This window comes from Mus musculus, chromosome 5, assembly GCF_000001635.26.
Source record: "Mus musculus strain C57BL/6J chromosome 5, GRCm38.p6 C57BL/6J".
Taxonomy (NCBI): Eukaryota; Metazoa; Chordata; class Mammalia; order Rodentia; family Muridae; genus Mus; species Mus musculus.
Genome location: NC_000071.6, coordinates 134,367,349 through 134,387,461, shown reverse-complemented (window position 1 = coordinate 134,387,461; position 20,113 = coordinate 134,367,349). Strand labels below are relative to the sequence as shown.

Genomic DNA, 20,113 nt, shown 5'->3' with positions numbered 1-20,113 from the left:
GGAGGAGGGAATGAAGAGGACTAGGAAATCAGCTTTGGTCATAGAGAATTCAAGACCAGCCAGAGGTATATGAGAGCCTGTCTCCAAAGGATGAGAGCTGGAGTGTTGTTTCAGATATTAAAGGATGAGAATGTCAGACTCTCTGGAGCTGGAGTTACAAATGGTTCTGAGCCCGCTGATACACATGCCCAGACCGGAACTCTAATCCCCTGGTAAAGCCGTAGCTGCTCCTAACGGCTTAGACATCTCCCCAGCCCCACTTACTTTATGTTAGACAGATAACCTAAAGGTGTGCTGGATAGCAAACCCAAGGCCTTGCACATCCAGGCAAGGGCGCTGCAATTGATCTGCATCCTTAGCCATGCGTGTGTGTGCGCGTGCATGTACGTGCACACTTGTACGTGTGTTTCTTTTTATAAATTCTGAGAGAGGACCTCACTCAGTTGGGCACCTGGTCCTGAACTGGCCTCATCTTCCCTCAGCCCCCCAAGTTGCTGGGAGGACACGTGTTCCTGTTTTACTTCTTTGGTGTGATCACATACATTGATAAAAAGCAGTGTGGGGGAGGGAAGGGTTTATTTGACCCACGGGCCCCCGGTTACATTGCAAGGGAGTCCACCAAGCCTTGAAGCCTCTAGCAGTATCAGTCACATCTGTAGTCAAGAGCAGAGAGAATGGATGCACACTTATTGCTCCCCAGGCTTGCTCTGTTTTACAATTGAGCACCCAGGGGATGTGGCCACGCCCCTTCAGTCTGGCTCTAACCACCCACGTTATATTAACATAATCAATATAGTCCTCCACAGACATGCCCACAGGCCCATTAGATTTAAGGGACTCCTTACTGAGGTTGTCTAACCCCTAGTTGTTCAAAACATCAAAAAGTGGAGGCCAGAGGGATGGCCCTGCGTGGGAAAGCCCTTTTTGGGTCGAGTCAGCAATTCAAACCATCACAGCTGGTGTGCATCGCCTTGGATTTTGAGACAGGTTCTTGCTACGTAGACTAGGCTATCCTGCAATCCATAATCCTCCTGCCTCAGCCTTCCCGTGTGGGATTATGCCACAATGTGCAGCCTTTATACTGTAAATATATGAGACCGTGTTCATGTCTTTAATGGATTTTTTTGGTGCTAGGAGTGGAACCCAAGGCCCAAGTGCATGCTATGCAAATGCACTGTTGCTGAGCTGCTGGGCTGTGTGTGCTCCAGACTCTTAGCTTTTTTTTTTTTTTTTTTTTTTTTTTGGATATAATCTCACTGTGCAACTCAGGCTGGTCTCGAACTTAGAAACCTGCAACCTCAGACTCTGAGTTCCTAAGATCACAGGTGTGGGACTCCCCACACTGGATCCTGGTGTGTTAACTTCTCTGTCACACCAGGAGAATGGGCCCTGTTCTTATTCTCCCATGAGCTCCTGGGTGTCTGGGATACAGTGGTTGCAGGCTGGTCCCTGCAGGGGTCCATAGAGGAAGATTGTAAGTCTCTGTTTGAAAGGCATATGTGTGTCCTGGTCCCATCTGGAGACAATCTCCTCTGTCTCAGAGTTGAGGCTCTCTGGCCTGGCTTTCCCTCCTCCAGTTGAGCTTCCTGGACAGTGTCTCCTAACGTCCTCTGTTTTCTCACAGACAAAGGCCCCAGTGAAGAACCGTGGTCAGAAGAGAGGCCGGCCGAAGGTGAGGCCTACCTGTATCCCATAATTCCCTCTCCGTGTCCACTCTAGCCCCAGAGAATTCCTCCCTTCTACTCCATCACCCTGAATTTATTTAGGTTGGGAGACCCATGTGAGGTGTACCAGGTGGGAGAAAGTTCTAGACTGTGTTATAACTGACAGGCATCCGTCAGAATAAAGTTTTAGTTTAGACTTATATACACATATCTAACTGACTTCCATGAAGGAGTCTAAGCCTCAGTTGGGCCCCTCATCTTCCTGAGCAAGCTATTAGGCTTCAATATGTAAAACTAGCATTCTGTATAGAAGATACACTAAGAAAAATTGCATTTCCTCTCTCTCCTGAGCAAAAGACAGGGTAGGTGGTAATCCTGTTTATTACTAGCATGTCTACTCAGAGAATAAAACAGCCTCTTGTCAGAGATGAAGGTCACTTTGTACAACCCAGCTTGACATAGGTCAGATACCTGTAATTAGGAAGTGTTTGCTGCCCCCTGGTGGCAGTGATGCAAATTACAGGCTTGCTTTGCACCCACTAACTAGGTATGCAAAAGCCAGAAAAGTACAGGCGTGGGTAGAGCTGCCTTTTTCTTTGTTCCGTTTAAAAGTCTCACCACAAGGTCATTTCTGATGCCTCCAGAGCTGGGGGGTAAGTGAAGCAGCAAATTTCTCTACTCAGGAAACTCAGCACACTGCCTTTGCCTTCCAGAGAGCCCTGGTGACGTGATCCGGCCCCTACGGAAGCAGGTGGAGATGCTGTTCAACACGAAATATGGTGAGTACGGAAAGGGGCGGGCCTCTAGGACAGAGACAGAGACAGGGCTGGGAGTCACCTAACTAACTGGTCCATATAGTTCACCCGTGGCAACAGCCTCCGGCCGAGAATCCCACCCTGCTGGCCTGTTGGTCCACACACTCTTCCTCCAGATCATTCTCCGGCTCGTGTGCTCTCAGTCAGCCTTAGCCACAGGCCTCGTGGACAGCTGCAGGCCTTCCTGGAAATTCACAGCAAGAAATGGCTTTCTCCGCAATCCAGAAGAGTGGGGGTGTGACTCAGTGGTACAGTGTTTTCTTAGAACCCACCAGGGGCGGGGCTCAGAGATTGAGAGCCCATTCGTATAATCCTCTCATGAGGGGTAGAAATGGAGCTCAGTGGTAGAGCCCCTGCCTAGAATCCCCCAGGGAGGGGCTGGGGGCGTGGCTCAGTGGTAGAGCCCCTGCCTAGAATCCCCCAGGGAGGGGCTGGGGCGTGGCTCTGCAGTGAAGTGCTTGTTTAGCGCATATAATGCCCTGGATTTCATTCCTAGCCCTACAGTAAAATAAGGAAGAGTCCAGGAAAGAGGACAAGATGAAAGAAGCCTGCTTTCTTTGGCTCCTTGAATTTGCCATGTGCTGGCTTTTTACACCGTCTCTCATCCCTTCTTTACACTGCCCTTGTACCCTAAGATCCGTTTTACAAATGAGGAAATAGGAAGTTGCCTGCAGCCATGATTAGGCTACTCAGGGGCAGAGTACCTTAGACATGGCTCATCCTAGGTCTGGCATACAAATGGGGCTGTGTGAAGGCTCAGGGGTTTTGAAGGCAGTAGTGGGGGGAGGGGAGAGCAGCAGTCACCTCCCAGCAATACTTCTATGTTCTGAAGGCTTGAGTGAAGAGCAGCTTTGGGGTTCACATTCCTGGGCTGTACGCCTCCAGACACAGCAGGACTTTCATTCTGCCTGCCGACTACATGTGTTTTTCTCTCCTCTGGCAAGTTGATTGGGTTCAGCTGAGCGCTGTCTCTAAAGCCCTGCCACCTGCAGCTTGCACAGAGAGATGGGGGCAGGGATGGGGGTTCCAGGTTGCCTTACGGCAGCCGTGTATTCGCAGCCAAAGCTATTGGTACCTCAGAGCCGGTCAAGGTGCCCTACTCCAAGTTCCTGATGCACCCGGAGGAGCTGTTCGTACTGGGACTGCCTGAAGGCATCTCTCTTCGGAGACCCAACTGCTTTGGGATTGCAAAGCTGCGGAAGATTCTGGAAGCGAGCAACAGCATCCAGTTTGTCATCAAGAGGTAAGGTCTGGGCTGGGTGTTCCAGGCTAGCCAAGGAAACACAACAGACAGACATTTAAAAGGAGCGTGGGCTTGAGGGTGGGGCTGGAGAGATGACTCAGCTGTGAAGGCCTTTAGCTCGATGGACCTGAGGGGTGGTCTTTGGATTAGTGGTTCTCAGCCTGTGGGTAACAACCCCACAGGCATGGTTAGGGGTGGGGTGGGAAGATGAGGGGGCGGAAGTTCCAAAAAACCCTTTCACAGAGGTTGCCTAAGACGGTGGGAAAGCACAGATATTTACATTATGATTTGTAATAATAGCAAAATTGTGAAGATGCAGCAAACATGTTGTGGTTGATGGTCACCACCACGACATCAAGGACTGTATTAAAGGGTCACAGCATTAGGAAAGTTGAGAACCACTGCCTCGGATCCAAACTGTGGAAGAAGAGAACTCCCTCAAATTGTCTTCTAACCTTGACATATGTGTCATGGCCTGCATGTGACACACACACACACACACACAAACACAAAATAAATAAATATAACCAAGAAAGGGCTGGTGAGATAGTTCAAATCCCAGTGCCCAAAGTTATGGTAATTTTACAGTACTGGTAACCCCCCCAGTTCCACACATCATTTCCCACACATACATAGTGTGTGTTCCAATGCTAGGCAGTAGGGATTGGATGAAGCCCAAAACAGGACATCAGCCAGCCCAGGATTTGGAGAAATTCTCAGAGCACAGAGCTGTTAACAGCTCCAATCTCCAGAATGGCCTCTCCAGTCTGGCAAGGACCTTAATTCTATGTTGGTCATGGATAGGAAAGCCCATTGCACAGATCTGTATACTGAGGCCCAGAGGTGCAGACTACACAGCCCTGGAGTGCTTGGAAAGACCTCACAAATGGCACTGGTTATGTTTTCTAGACCCGAACTGCTCACTGACGGTGTCAAAGAACCTGTTCTGGACACTCAAGGTACCTGGGCATGGGGGAGACACAGGTGGGTGTGGGAGGGCATCGAGTCTCTGCCATATCCCCTCCTGATGCCCCTGTCCTATCCCCCACCCTAGGCATTTCCCCACTGCCCCTGTCGGGTTTGCCCCCTCGATGCCACCTGGGACCCCAGGTGCTCCCTCCTCACCTGCCTTCTCTCCCCACCCCACCCCCAGAGAGGGACTCCTGGGACCGTCTTGTGGACGAGACCCCGAAGAGACAGGGCCTTCAAGGTAAGTTTAGACCCGTATAAGTTTAGGCATTCCAGAGTCATGACCTTGTCTAGCTTTCGGGGGGGGGGGGGGGGGCAACAGTGGAAGTGGAAAGAGGCTGGACCCCACCCATGGGCTCCAGGGTATCTATAGCCTGGTGTCTCTGAGTTAGAGTCTGGCTGTCAGTAGGCGGACAGCCAGGCACAGGACTCCAGTGCTGTCCGCTCTGTCTGGTACTAGCAATGCGATCTATCTATAGTCATTCATCAGCCCAGCTCTCTTGGGTTTTTTGTTTTAACAAAATCTCAATCATTCTATTTTACCAACGATGACCTGGGAGCCAGATGCTGAGGTGAAAGCCTGCTAGCTCAGAGAGACAAAGGAAGCACCCAGCTGACCTTCGTCCTCAGCTCACATCCCAGCAAGAGTCCCCTCTCTCACACCTTCTCAAAAGACCTCCTTAAAGGGTCTGAAGAGATGGCTCAGTGGTTAAGAGCACTGACTGGTCTTCTGGAGGACCTGAGTTCAAATCCCAGCTACCAGTCCCAGGGGATCTGAGACCCTCACACAGACACATATGCAGGCAAAACATCAGTGCACATAAAATAAGGGCTGGAGAGATGGCCTAGCGGTTAAGAGCACTGACTGCTCTTCCAGAGGACCTGAGTTCAATTCCCAGCTACCACATGGTGGCTCACAATTATCTGTAATGAGATCTGATGCCCTCTTCTGGTGTGTCTGAAGACAGCGACAGTGTACTCACATACATAAATAAATAAATCTTTAATTAAAAAAATATTTTAAAACATGCACATAAAATCAAAATAAAGTATTTATCGCTTCAATGCACATAAAATAAAAATAAGTAAATAATTGTCTCTTATACTGCCTATGCCTCTATCAGTCCTGACTCCCTCTTACTCTGTGGGCTATTTCTTAATAACCCTATGCTATGTTCACTTCCTGTCAACTGGTTGCTTGCTCTGCCTCTTGACCTATGACTTTATTTAATCCTGTTTAAAATATTCAAGCAGAAAGTTCTTGGATTAAAAAGTGTATGCTAAGGCTAGGCCACACCACCACAGATAATAAGTGTTTCCAGTCAATAACACAATCTCGGGGTTTGAGGTGTGATCAGATATCTTGCCACATAGTTCTTATTCTGAAATTGGAGGAGCAGACAGTGGCCATGGAGAGCCAGAAAGGCAGGAAGGCAGGCAAGCAGTGGGACATGGGGACATGCTGTAGGAGGCTTGAGCATGACCCTGGCAAGGAAGTCCCATCCTGGTACCCTTGGCGTGAGAGGCTACCCAACATCCTGCCATAGGGATGCAGCGGAGAACCCAATACATCCTATGAGCGCGCTGCTTAGAGAGCTAGTAGGCGTGGCTAATGTGAATCCCAGGATGACCATCACCAAGTGACCCCTCCATGGTCGCCATGCTTCTAAGGAGTTAAGAGAGGCAGCAGTGGCCAATGCTGAAGGTAGAAGAGCTCACAGAGATAGAACCAAATCCTGGGACTGGCTGCCAGTCACCTCAGCCCTCCCTCCTCCCACATTCTACAGGGAGGGGAACTTGTGTATCTTTCCTCACCCTACGTAGATTCTTACAGCCAGACCTTAGCAGGCTGAGAATGTCACCAGGAGTGCATATGAAACACCAGAGGTCATTTCCTCTTCTCCTGCCATTCATACCCATTCTCTCCTAAGGCCAGGACAGGATGTAACCCCTCAGAGGTCAAGGATGCAGTTGTGACATGCTAGTACATGGTGGTCCTACTACTTCAGAATGGTAGAACCCTTGCCTAGAGTCCTTCCCACCCTGTGAGGAAATATGGCAACAGAGCAAGAGCCCCTGTCTAGAATCCCCCAGTGAGGGGCTGGGGTGTGGCTCAGTGGTAGAGCCCCTGTCTAGAATCCCCCAGTGAGGGGCTGGGGGCGTGGCTCAGTGGTAGAGCCCCTGCCTAGAATCCCCCAGTGAGGGGCTGAGGGCATGGCTCAGTGGTAGAGCCCCTGCCTAGAATCCCCCAGGGAGGGGCTGGGGGTGTGGCTCAGTGGTAGAGTATTTCTAAGTGATCTGCAAGGCTCTGGGCTCTGTCTCTAGTACCACTAAAGAATCAATAGCTCCTGGTGGGTTGGACACTCCTATTCTGCCCCTCTGTCTTCACGAGTTCTTGGAAGACTTCACTCCAACTCATACACGGCTGAGGACACAGAAACCTCCTCCCTCTAGTGTCTTGCCTCTGGGTTTATTCTTTGTTAGTTTTCAAATGTCAACAATTAGCTTAATTTTGTCTTGTTGCTGTTGTCACAACAGTATGAGTCCTTCCAGGAAATCAAAACACAGACACACACACACACACAGATTCTCATGAAGACTGGGTCTGAAGGACTCTGAGGGGCCCACTCCAAAGATCTGCTAATTGCCAGACAAGGAGTTCCCTGTAATTAGGAAGTCATTTTCCTGTAAAAGTCACCAAGTGCCTTTTAATGTAATAGCCTCTGTCCATAATTGTATTCACTTTGCAGAAAATTACAACACCAGACTCTCGCGGATCGACATCGCCAACACGCTTAGGGAACAAGTCCAAGACCTGTTTAACAAGAAATACGGTGAGTTACAGGCGGGGGTCAGATGGAGGGAGAGGTGGGCAGCTTCCTGCCAGTGCCAACTTCACGCTTGGCAAGGAAGTTGATGTGTATTTTAGGTATTTCTTCGCTTGTTTTTTTTAACGTATTTATTCTGTGGACAGGCATGTGTGTGGGTGCGTACATTCCCCATCATAGTGTGGACAGACATGAGAAGCTGCTTCCTTCCTTCCTTCCACCATGTGGGGCCTGGGAATCACATTCAATGTGCCAGGTTTGATGGCAACCACCTTGGTGCGCCGAGTCATCCCACTAGCTCTCTCGTATTTCTTGAGCATCTATTATGTGCCAAGCACTGAGGGCATGGGGGGTCACAGAAAACAGGCCCCGTGTGGGATGTGGTTGGTGCTGTGTTCCTGTAACCTCATCACTTGGCTGAGATAGAAGGATTGTTCTGAGTTCCAGGCCCAGCATGAACTACAGAGTAAGATTTTGTTCAGAGACAAATAGAGAACGTGTTTAGGTAGATGCTAGCTGATGAGGTGGCTCGCAGGGTATAGGTGTTTAGTGCCAAGCCTGATGACCAGAGTTCGATTCCTGGACCCCACGTAGTGAAAGGAAAAAGCCAACTTCTGCAATATCACTCTCCCTCTTGCCTCTACTATATGCACCGCGGGATGTGCACATGCAGGTGCTCATGCACACGCGCGCGCGCACACACACTCACGCACACACACTCTCACACACTCACACACACACATGAAGATGTCATTTAAAACTCTTTAATAGAGGCTGGGGTGGCTCCATTGATAAACTGTTTGCTGAGCATGTGTGGAGCCCTGGGCTCCATTCTTTTTTTTTTTTTTAAACATTATGTATGTATTATGTATGTATGTATGTATGCATGCATTTTTTTTTAAGATTTATTTATTTATTATATGTAAGTACACTGTAGCTGTCTTCAGACACTCCAGAAGAGGGAGTCAGATCTTGTTACAGATGGTTGTGAGCCACCATGTGGTTGCTGGGATTTGAACTTCAGACCTTCGGAGAGCAGTCAGGTGCTCTTACCCACTGAGCCATCTCACCAGCCCCCTGGGCTCCATTCTTGACACCACATAAACTGGGTATGATGGCAGACACCTGTCGTCATGACACTCAGGAGATAGAGGCAGGTGGATCAGAAGTTCAAAACCGTTGGGCATGGTGGAGCACGCCTTTAATCCCAGCACTCAGGAGACAGAGGCAGGCCATTTCTGAGTTCGAGGCCAGCCTGGTCTACAAAGTGAGTTCCAGGACAGCTAGGGCTATACAGAGAAACCCTGTCTCGAAAAACCAAAAAGGAGAAGAAGAAGGGAGAAGGGAGAAGGGAGAAGGAGAAGGAGGAGAGGAAGAGGAAGAGGAAGAGGAAGAAGAAGAAGAAGAAGAAGAAGAAGAAGAAGAAGAAGAAGAAGAAGAAGAAGAAGAAGAAGAAGAAGAAGAAGAAGAAGAAGATGTTGTTCAAAACCAGCTGGGAGGTGGTGGCACACACCCTTTTTTATTTTTATTTATTTATTTTTTTGAGATTTACTTATTTTCTGTATACGCATACACTGCAGCTGTCTTCAGAACACTAGAAGAGGGCATCGGATCCCATTACAGATGGTTGTGAGGCATTATGTGGCTACTGGGAATTGAACTCAAGACCTCTGGAAGAGCAGGCAGTGCTCCTAACCGCTGAGCCATCTCTCCAGCCCCTAATGGTGCACACCTTTAACCAAGAAGGAAGAAAGGAAGGAATTCAAAGCCATCCTCAGCTACATAGTATGTTGGAAGTCAGCCTGAGCTACATGAGACCCTGTCTCAAACAAAACTTAAGAATTGCTGGTGAGGGTGAGGGGCTGGAGAGACTGCTCTCCCGGAGGTCCTGAGTTCAACTCCCAGCAACCACACGGTGGCTCACAACCATCTCTGATGGGATCTGATGCTCTCTGGTGTGTCTGAAGACAGTGACAGTGTACTCACATAAATAAATAACTCTTTTTTAAAAAAGAGAGACATTCTGGTGAGGATGGAGAGATAGCTCAGCCATTAGCATTGGCTTCGTTTGGTTTTCATCATCCGCTTGGTGGCTCACAACCATTTGTAACTCTTGTCTCAGGGGAACTGGTGTCCCTTTCTGGACTCTGAAATCACCAGGCCATGCACATGGTGCACAGACATACAGGCAGACCAAAGACCCATACACATTTAATTAATTAATTAGTTAATTAATTAATTAAAAGACTTTGTACATAGAGGAGCTAGGCATATGCCTTTAATCCCAAAACTAAGAGGCAGAGGCTGGTAGATCTCTGTTTGAGGCTAGCCTGGTCTACATAGGAAGTCCCAAGCCAGCCAAGGCTACATAATAAGACCCTGTCTCAGAAGAAATGGAGAGAAAGGAAAAGGGGAAGGGACCTGAGACCAGGTAGACAGTGGCCCCTGGGATCCAGTCAGCACCCTGGCAGCCTTTGCCTACCTTCTTCCCTGCTGGGTAGAGCACGCCCATTCATTCCCTGGGTCACATTCCTAAGACTGACCCTGAAGCTGAATACCTCAGTCCGGGGAAGAGCTTATGTTTCCATCTGGGAGGCCCAGCGGTACAGCCGAGAGGCTGAGAAACATTAAGCATTGCCTAACCCAGTATCAGGAGCCATGTATTCGAGGCCCATCCAGCGTGGATTCCCACCAGCAACTCTGCACAGTACACATATTATTGATCTCCAAGTCCTGTTCACGTACAACTTCTCCCATCTTCCACAAAGATCCTCAGCCCTCTGGGAGAGAAGCCCCCAGACTCCTCCTGCCCCGTCTGTTCGGCCTCTTGCTCCTGACTGGTACAACTGCCTCTCTCCTATCCAGGTGAAGCTCTGGGCATCAAATACCCAGTGCAGGTGCCCTACAAGAGAATCAAAAGCAACCCAGGCTCGGTAATCATTGAAGGCCTACCCCCCGGGATCCCATTCCGCAAACCCTGCACCTTTGGCTCCCAGAACCTGGAAAGGATTCTCTCTGTGGCTGACAAGATCAAGTTCACGGTCACCAGGTATTTGATGAGGAAGAGCTCAGACTAGCCTGGCTGGGATTGGGAGCTGGCTCCAGAAGTTCCTATAGTAGGGGGTGTTGGAGAGGGACTACAGCTAGCCAGTCGCGCTAAATGACTTGCTCCGTGTTTGGTGAAAAAAAACCTTTGCTCAAAAAGGAAACAAAGAAAAGTAGACTGATGAAGGAAGATTCTGGAAGGCGACCTTTGGCATGCATGTGTGCACATAAACAAGACTACTTCTCTCCCCCACCCCCCGTGCACATGCTCACACGGTACAGATCCCAAAACAGGCCTCGAATCCCAGCACACAGGAAGCAGAGGCAGGAAGGTTATGGGTTAACCTTCATAACCATAAAGTTATGCCCAGCCTTCATAATTAGACCCTTTCTTTAAAACAAAAACAAAAGCTAGGGAAGTGGCCTGGTTGGTTTCATGGCGTGTCTAGGACACACGAAGTCCTGAGTCCCATCCCCAGCTCTCATAAACCAGGAGTAGTGGTGCATACCTGTAACCTCAGCGCTCAGGCGGTAGAAGCAGGAGGAGCAGACTTTCAGAGTCAGCCTTGGCTAGAACATCAGGATTCAAGGCTAGGCTGGGCTCCATGAGACCTCTCAAAGAGTCAAACATTGAATGCTAGTGTCTGAAAAGGACCCTGGGCTTTTGTTACCAATCCCTTGGCAAGCTAGTATCATCATCTACCTGGTGGTAACCTCGTCCCCATCCCTTTCCCCTGAAGCTCACTTCTGTTTCCCTTCCAGGCCATTCCAAGGACTTATCCCAAAGCCTGGTAAGTGGTACTTCTGGGGGTTTGGGAGGTACTTGGTATTAGGGGTGGGGGTTTGTGCACAGTTCTGGAAATTCAAAACCTTCATGGGAGACACCTGCCTGGCTCAGGCGCAGGACCAGGGTACTACCCTGCTGTTCCTGCAACTCCCTTTGCGTCTGCCTCCGGTTGATGGAGAAAGGCTGCAGAATCCCTGGTCTTAAGACCCAGAGACCCCGTTGAGATAACATTGGAACCACGGGCTTCACCCAGTCAGTCCCATGACCTCCGGGAGACCTGGCTAACTCAGGAAATGGGGAAAATTGATGGCAAATGTATTTGAATGTTGTCATAGGGTACAGGGAGCTTGGTGGTAATATGTGAGGCATTGGGGAGCTAGGAAGATAACATAGTCTATAAAGTATTTGCTGTGCAAACAAGAGAACCTGAGTTTAATCCCAGGAACCCACATTTAAAAAAATCTGTGTAGGGGTGGATGGGATGGGGGGGGGGGAGAAAACACAGCTGTGCTTTGTGGTGCAGTTTGTAATCCTGTTTGGAGGAGGTGGAGCTTTGCAAATTGCTAGGGCTCACTGAGCAGCCTGCCTGGTCTATTCAGCAAGTTAGCTCCAGGTCAGTGAGAGACCATCTCAAATGAACAAAAGAAAAAAAGCTGAGCATAGTGGCCCACCTGGGAGGCAGAATTTGAGGTTTGCTTGTCTACAAAATGAATTCTAGGACAGCCTGGCGCTACACAGAGAAACATTGTTTCAAAAAACAAAAGCTAGAGAGCTCCTCTGGAATCCCCAGTGAAAGGCTGGTGAGTGGCTCAGTGGTAGAGCCCCTGCCTAGAATCCCCCAGTGAGGGGCTGGGGGCGTGGCTCAGTGGTAGAGCCCCTGCCTAGAATCCCCCAGTGAGGGGCTGGGGGCGTGGCTCAGTGGTAGAGCCCCTGCCTAGAATCCCCCAGGGAGGGGCTGGGGGTGTGGCTCAGTGGTAGAGCCCCTGCCTAGAATCCCCCAGTGAGGGGCTGGGGGCATGGCTAAATCAAGCTTGCTAAGATTTCGTGTATTTCACCAAGCCTGGTTTATGAGGTACTGGGGCTGGAACCAGGGCTTTATGCACTCTAGACAAGAACCTATCAAATCAAGTATATCCTTAGCCCCCAAGACCCCATCTTGAAAAAAAAAAGTAAACAAAACAAACAAAAGAAGCCCCTGGCCTCATTTTTACCTGCTGCAGCAGCTAACTGGGTGGACTCTAGGATCCTGGTGCCCACTGTGGAGAGAGCCCTGGGTGGGACCAGAGGCTGGACCAGAGCTGGCAGTCAGACCATGAGGGAAATGAGTACTTCCTCAGGAAGGAAGCTGGGGACAAGGCAGTACTTGTGAACACAGAGGGCTGCCTTTCCACCAATGAGAGATCCAGAAAGTCCCTTCTTTGGGACTGACCCTAGCTCAGCCTGTCTGCCCTCCACCCCAGCTCTTGAGTTAGTTTGTAAACATGGGCCTCTTGGACCCTGGCTGATGATAGCCTAAAGTCAGACCCTAGCCAGTTGCCACCCCTGACACAAGTGATTATCTAAGCTGATGTCACTGCTGGGTGCTTCTGCTCCTGTCCCTCTGGGGTCCAGGAAGTATGGCTAGACCTCCAGCCTCGGTAGGAACCCAGTATATAAGTCAGCCAATCCCCCTACAGCCCCCATGGCTCTCCCTGGCCTCCAAACGCACTCGTTTTGGGGACAGCGTCCTGATATGTATCCCAGACTGGCCTCAAATTTGTGGCCTTTCTGCCTCAGCTTCCAGAGCGTTGAAGTTACAGTAGTGGGCCACCACTCTGGGATCGGTTACCTTCTCCCAGGAGGAAACATAGACTCAAGAGAGTTGAAGGAAATTTCTCGAAGTCACAGAGCATTTGCCTAGCCTGGCTGAGATTTGAAAGGAAAAGACTTCCCTACTTGCAGGAGCTAAGTTGTACCTTAATGTGCTAAATCTGATTCTGCTGAGTGTCTCTCTGTCGCCCCCTCCTGACCACTAGGTGCAATGACATGGGTCCTATGGTCCTATCTGTAACCTCCCTTTTTTACAAATTCCCAGTTTAAACTGGTTTATTTACTTGATGGATAGGGTTTGATATTAGGATTTTTTACTTATGTTCGTTATGTTTTTTCTAGACAGGGTTTTTCTGTGTAACCCTGGCTTTCTTGGAACTTGTTCTGTTTACCAGGCTGGTCTTGAACTTATAGAGATCTGCTTGTCTCTGGCTCCAGAGTACTAGGATTAAAGTCATGAGCCACTAGCATCTGGTTTTAGAATTTTGAGTGAGTGTGTGCGTGAGTGGGGGGAGTGTGCCTCTGTGTGTGTGTATGTGTGTGTGTGTGTGTGTGTTTATGTACAGAGGCCAGAGAGCAACCCTAGATGTTGGTCCTGTGGAGCTGCCCTATTAAATGTATTATTATTTTTATTTTATTTTATTTTTTTAAAGATAGTATCTCTCACTGGCCTGAAGCTAGGCTGACCAACTAGTCCCAGGCATCCTTCTGTATCTGCCTCTCTGGTGATGGGATTACAATTTCACACTATCGTTCATAACTTTTAATCGAGGGGGTGGGGGAGAGGTAGGGAAAAGAATTGTTTGTGAGTGCAATTCCTTTAGAGACCAGAAGATGTCACCAGATCCCCTGCTGCTGGAGTTTCAGTTTTGAGCTGCCTGGCACAGGCCCTGAGAACTGAACTCAGGTCCTCTCAAAGAACAGTGAGCATTCTAAACCACTGAGCCATCTCTCCAGCCCTAAGCCTTGCTTTAAAAAAAAAAAAAGAATTACTACATAGTGTGTGTATGTGTGTGTGTGTGTGTATGTATACACCCAGGTCTTCAACCTTAGAGGCAGGAAGGTGTTTTTACCATCTGAGCTACTTGGCTGGCTTCAGGCCCTGCTTTTACAGAGGATGTGGGGCTCAGATCTTATGTTTCCAAGCTAAACACTTTACCCACTCAGCTTTTGTCTGTTGTGGTTATTGCTGCTGTGTTTTGGGGGGGGGGGGATTCTTTATCTGTTTGTTTCACCTGCACGTGTTTATGCGCACCATGTGTGCCTGGTGTCTGTGGAGGCCAGAGAACTAGAGATGTAGGTGGTTGTAAGCCACAATGAATGCTGGGAACCGAACCTTGTTCTTTTGCAAGAGCAACCATCGCTCTTGAACCACTGAGCCATCTCTCTACCCCCACCCCAAGCCCAGTTTCTTCTTTTTTAAAAAAATATTTATTTATCTATTTATGTATTTAATGTATTCGAGTACACTGTGGCTGTCTTCAGACACACCAGAAGAGGGCATCAGATCCCATTACAGATGATTAGAGCCACCATGTGGTTGCTGAGAATTGAACTCAGGGGCTCTGGAAAAACAGTCGGTACTCTTAACCTCTGAGCCCTTAATCTCTCCAGTCCCCCAGTTTCTTCCTTGAAAAAGAAAAAGGTTCTTTTTTGTGAAGTAGACCAGGCCAACCTGGAACTTGGTGGAGTTTAGCTGAGAATCATCTGGTTTTTTGTTTTTGGTTTGTTTTTGGTTTTTGGTTTGGTTTGGTTTGGTTTTTCGAGACAGGGTTTCTCTGTGTAGCCCTGGCTGTCCTAGAACTCACTTTGTAGACCAGGCTGGCCTCGAACTCAGAAATGTGCCTTCCTCTGCATCCCGAATGCTGGGACTAAAGGTGTGCGCCACCACGCCCGGCTGCTGAGAATCATCTTAAATTTAGGATCCCTTGTCTCCACCTCCTGGCGCTGGGATTTCGGATGTGTGTTATCTTCTGTCAAACTAGTCCACTCTTGTCTGAGGGTTTCTGTTGCTCTGATAAACACTATGATCAAAACCACCTTAGAGCAGGAAGGGGTTGTTTCAGCTTTTAATTCCTAGGTCACACTCCATCACTGAAGGAAGACAGGGCAGGAACCTGGAGGAACACTGGTTACTGCCCTTACAACCCCTACACACACACCCGCCCTGCTGGCTCAGCCTGCTTTTGAATACACCTCACAACTACCTGCTGGGCATGGCTCCACCCACAGTGGGGCTGGGCCCTCCCCCATCAATCACTAATTAAGAAAATGGCCACAGGTCTTCTGATGGAGGTGTTGTCTCATTTGAGTTAGTTTATGTCAAAGAAAGGTGATGGGACCAGGTGCAGTCCCTTGTGCCTGGAAGGTCCCTGTGGGGAAAGACTTGGGAACATAATCCCAGAGGAATCACTGGAACAATGTGGATGCTGAGGAAAGGGTTAATAAGTATTGTGGAGAGAGAAGAGGAAGGCAAGGCCTGAATGCACACATGAGCAGCGTGCACAGTTGAAATCCTCCAAAAATGAGTGCAAATTAGTCTCTGCAAGTTCACACAGTGGTGACCTGCAGGTGGGTGAAGTCGCTCTCTGCTGTGACAAGCCAGACTCGCATCTGGAGGCAAGGGTAGCTCTCTCAGCCTAGGGAGGTGACATTTGCCAGGCTGAGTGAAGAGACAGCCACAAACTGGACTTCCAGATCTTGTGTTTGTTTCATTTTGGTTGTTTGAAACAAAATGTCTCAGGTATCCCAGGCTGGCCTTGAACTCTTGACTCTCCAGCCTCCGCTCTACTTCCAAAGTGCTGGCTTTGTAAGTGTGCGCACCATGCCATTTTGTGCAGTGCTGGGGATGAAACCCAGGGCTTCATACATGCTAGGCAAGTGCTCTACCAATAGAATTACATCCCTAGCCAGCTTGAGTTCTTTATTTCTGTTTGTCTGTCTGTCTGTCTTTTGTTGTTTGTTTTTTCATTTGAGACAGAGTTTCTCTGTGTGTAACCCAGACTGTCACAGAACTTGATCTGTAGACCAGACTGGCTTTGAACTTAGAGATCCACCTGCCTCTGCCTCTCAAGTGCTGGGACTAAAGGGTGTGAGCCATCACCGCCCAGCTCTGGCTGTCTTTGACAATGTGTCACTAAGTAGCCCTTGAATTTACAATCTTCTAGCCTTGAATTTACAATCTTCCCCACCTGGTAACTAGGATCACAGAGCCATTCCACCAGGTTTGATGTGGTTTAAGTTTTATGTTCAGGGCTCAGAGCTTTGTCTTCCAAATGATGTCAGATTTGAATGTTCCAGTGGTAGCTATGGTGACCAGCTTCCACCTGGGGCAGGTGGCCTACAGAAAGTAAAGCTGGAGCCAAAAACAGAACTAGGAAGGTCTACAGAGGGCTGAGCCAGGGAGGCGGGAGGGGGGATTAAGATCTAGAAGGGGTGGGGTGGCTGATGAGGAAGGTGGTTTTAAAAAAAAAAAGTTTGAAAATAATCTGAAAGCCTGGGTCTGAGAAGCCTGGGGCAGGGGAGAAGCTTTGTACGTAGTGAGCTCCCTGTCACTAGAGGCATTCAAGCTGAGGTTAGGTAGTCACTTAGAAAAGAGAATATTCTTACGTGGCTTGCTGCAAAGGAGGATGGGAAGAACCGTCCCCACGGCACAATACCTGACAGAATCCTCCTCCCTCGGCTGCCCACTTATGACTTTCAAACAGCCAGTCATTCTCCCCTGCCAGATCTAATGATGTGCCTCTGCACTCCCAGCCTCTGGGAGTAGTTCAAGGCCAGCTTCCGCTACATAGTAAGTTTGAGGCTGGTCTGGGCTGTAAGAGACCTTGCCTCAAAACTGAATCCTAGGGACCTGAGAGATGGCTCAGAGGTGGCTCCCAGTTGCCCGTGACTCCAGTGCCAGAGGATCAGATGCCCACTTCTAGCCACCATAAGCTCCCACAGACACTTGGCACACACAGACACATATCAGGAGCCTCACTGATAATAGAGTACAGCTTCAGTGCACTGTCAGGGAAAAGTAGGGTCCCCACAGGTAGAGCAGAGCTGCCAGCTTCCTATGTGACCCCAGCAAGCCGGGTTCAGCTCTTTTGAGCATCAAGGCCAGACAGGTCTCAGCCAGAGGCCCAGAGGGCTGGCTGGTTCTGCAGCCTGGATTAGATCTTACAGCTGAAGATCTGGCAGGTCTTTGTGCTGGCTCCCTGCTGCCCAGAAACCTGAGCACCCCAGGGAGCTACAGCCACATTCCCAACAGCCCCAGTTTAATCTAGGACACCCCACAATCGCCTTCCCAGGTTAAGTTCAGTTTTTGAGAAACTGTTATGGCAAATGTTATGGCCCCACCCCCACCCCACCCGTGAGAATTCACTCCAATCATACAGAGAGCAAGGGGGAAAATATTAATTTCTTTAATAATATTGTATTCCCAAAGGGAAAGCATCCCAGGACAGACATCTCCGTGGCTTTATGGAGGCTAAGCTATCCTCGCGCTGTCTTTCACCTGCTTTTGTCTCGGAGTTGCTTTCAGGTTCCCACCCTTGAATTACACCTTGGGCAATTAGATGTGTTTTACAGAGACGGAAACTGCAATTTTTAGACATTTTGGAGCAAATGAGGAGGTTTACGGTGTAAAAATATTGTCACACTTACCTCAAGACAGATCACAGTAGCTAGCTAGCTGCTAAGCAAGGTCACCCTGCCTGCCCAGCAGAATCAGGCTTATCCTGGTGAGAGGCTCATGGCTAAGTCAACAGCTGTCAACCAGTGGTCCTGCAGCTAAATTTTACTTGTGTATATATATTTTTTTCTTTTAAATTTATTTATGTATTTATTTTAAATAAGAGAGTGTTCTGTCAGTAGATATGCCTACATGCCAGGTGAAATCACATCCCATTACTGATGGTTGTGAGCCACCATGTGGTTGCTGGGAATTGAATTCAGGACCTCTGGAAGAGCAGCTGGTATTCTTAACCACGGAGCCATCTCTCCAGCCCTCCCTCTTTCTTTCTCTCACTTTCTTTCTTTCTTTTCCTTTGGTGTTTTGGCTTTGTGGGTTATGTTTTGAGGTTGGGTTGTTTGTTTGTTTGTTTGTTTGTTGAGACAGGGTTTCTCTGTGTAGCCCTGGCTGTCCTGGACCTCACCCTGTAGGCCAGGCTGGCCTCGAACTCAGAGATGTGCCTGCCTCTCTGTCTCCTGGGGTTAAAGGCGTGCGCCACCACCACCACTGCCTGGCAAACTTACGATGTTCTAAACTTTTCCCACAGTGATTTACCTGAGGAAAGTGGCTTTTCCATGTCTCTAGCATTGTTTGAGGCCCAGTTTGGAATGCGCGGTGGAGGGGACGGGCCTGCTGGCCACATCTAGGTAGCAAAAGGCCCGGTTGATGGTGCTGAAGGCCTCTCAGCGCTGTCTCCTGTCACCTCAAAAGTAAGGACAGGGAACCTGACATAGGCCAGGGTGCCAGTCTAGGGTTGCTGTTGATAATCAGGGAGCAAGGAAGGAGGCATTAGAAGAACAGGAAGTCTCTTTTGCCCCTTTAGGATCTAACTTTGCCATTTCTGAGCTGTGCTATTAGATAAGTTAACTATGATCTTCAATTTTGGATAAGGTGGGTCTGTAATCTTGGGTAAGTTAGCTCACTGTGGATGATCATAGATAAGTTAACTTACTATCTCTAGTCTTGGATAAGCCTACCTTAACAATCTACAGTTTTAGGTAGGTTGACTTACTACCTCCCCGCCTTTCTGCATTCTATTCCCCAAGGCCTGAGGAATATTTCCCTGGCCCCAGTCCTCCAGTCCCTGCCTTCTTCCTTCTCTACCCTTCTAGCTCGGTCTTGGTCTTCAGAGCTCAAAATAATACTGTCCTTTCTTGGCGTCTAAAGATGCTACAATCCCAGCGTCAGTCACACTTCCTCCCTCCCAGTCATTACCTGTGCTTTCTGTCAGTTTGGCTCTGGTAATGACTGCCTTTCTGTCTTCCTGAGATGCACTGGCCTCTGCCGGGGTGGGGCAGGGAGGTCTCTGGGCAGATGCCCCACTGCTGGGCCCAGATCTGGGGCTATGCTTCTCTCTTTATTCCGAAAGGAGTCATGGAGCCAAGTGTCTGGGAAGCCCTGACCTAGTCTATGGAGACTCAGCCAGAGCCACTGTAGCCTACCCTACCCCTGGATGGAATAAAGATCGCAAGTCCTAGCTGGGCATAGTGGCCCATGACTTTAGTGCAGGCGTTCAAGAGGCAGAGACAGGCATTATCTACAGAGTGAGTTCTAGGACAGCCAGGGCTACACAGAGAAATCCTGTCTCAAAAAAGATCAAACAAGAGATTTCATGTCCTGCACCCCATGTTCTCAGGATCATTTAAAAAAAAAGAAAAGTAAAAAAGAGGCTCTGCTATCCATGAGGTTGAGGGAGCCTCAGACTTTTCAATAAGATTCCAGAAACCCTTTCGTAAATGTATGAAGCAGAGGGACTTGGGATGGCTAAGTCCGCAAAGCCATAGAGAAAAGGACCAGACTCGATGGCATCCACTTACACTCCCAGCTCCCAGGGAGAAACAAGTGGATACGCGGGGCAGCCTGCCTAGCCTGCTTGGCCAGTTCCAAACGAGAGACTCTCTCAAAAAAGTAAGCGTCCTGAGGAAGGGCTTCATTGATATAAAGGTGTAAATATACAAACACACACACACACACACACAAAGTTAACCTCTGAAAACCACCCAAGTCGATAAGAGCAACCGACACCTTCATTTGAGTCAGTGTGACATCGGCCCACGAGAACAGTAGGGGTGGGCAAAGGTGGGACTCTGATTGCTGGACACTCGGGGCTTTGCAGGGTGTTGAGGAAAGCTTAGGTGACAAGGTAATTAGTGGGGATAGGAACACCACAGCCAGACTATTGGCTGCTTTGTGGGTTCTTTTTTATCCTTCCTCTTCCACCCTTTCAACACCCTAA

At 48.9% G+C, this 20,113-nt stretch overlaps 1 protein-coding gene across 45 annotated transcripts in view; it reads left to right on the top strand.

Moving 5' to 3' along the window:
* Gtf2ird1 (general transcription factor II I repeat domain-containing 1) overlaps positions 1-20,113 on the top strand; it is a 99,207-nt gene that overhangs the window by 69,406 nt on the left and 9,688 nt on the right. For 22 of the 45 annotated variants that reach the window (XM_017321043.2, XM_017321040.2, XM_011240895.2 and 19 more), the window contains 8 exons: positions 1,625-1,672; positions 2,378-2,443; positions 3,539-3,722; positions 4,632-4,681; positions 4,777-4,932; positions 7,442-7,525; positions 10,385-10,568; positions 11,327-11,355. In XM_017321043.2, coding sequence (XP_017176532.1) covers positions 1,625-1,672; positions 2,378-2,443; positions 3,539-3,722; positions 4,632-4,681; positions 4,777-4,932; positions 7,442-7,525; positions 10,385-10,568; positions 11,327-11,355 — 801 coding nt within the window. The remainder of the gene's footprint in view (positions 1-1,624; positions 1,673-2,377; positions 2,444-3,538; positions 3,723-4,631; positions 4,682-4,776; positions 4,933-7,441; positions 7,526-10,384; positions 10,569-11,326; positions 11,356-20,113) is intronic. The other 23 variants (XM_030254729.1, NM_001081470.2, NM_001244936.1 and 20 more) reach the window with 3 other exon arrangements.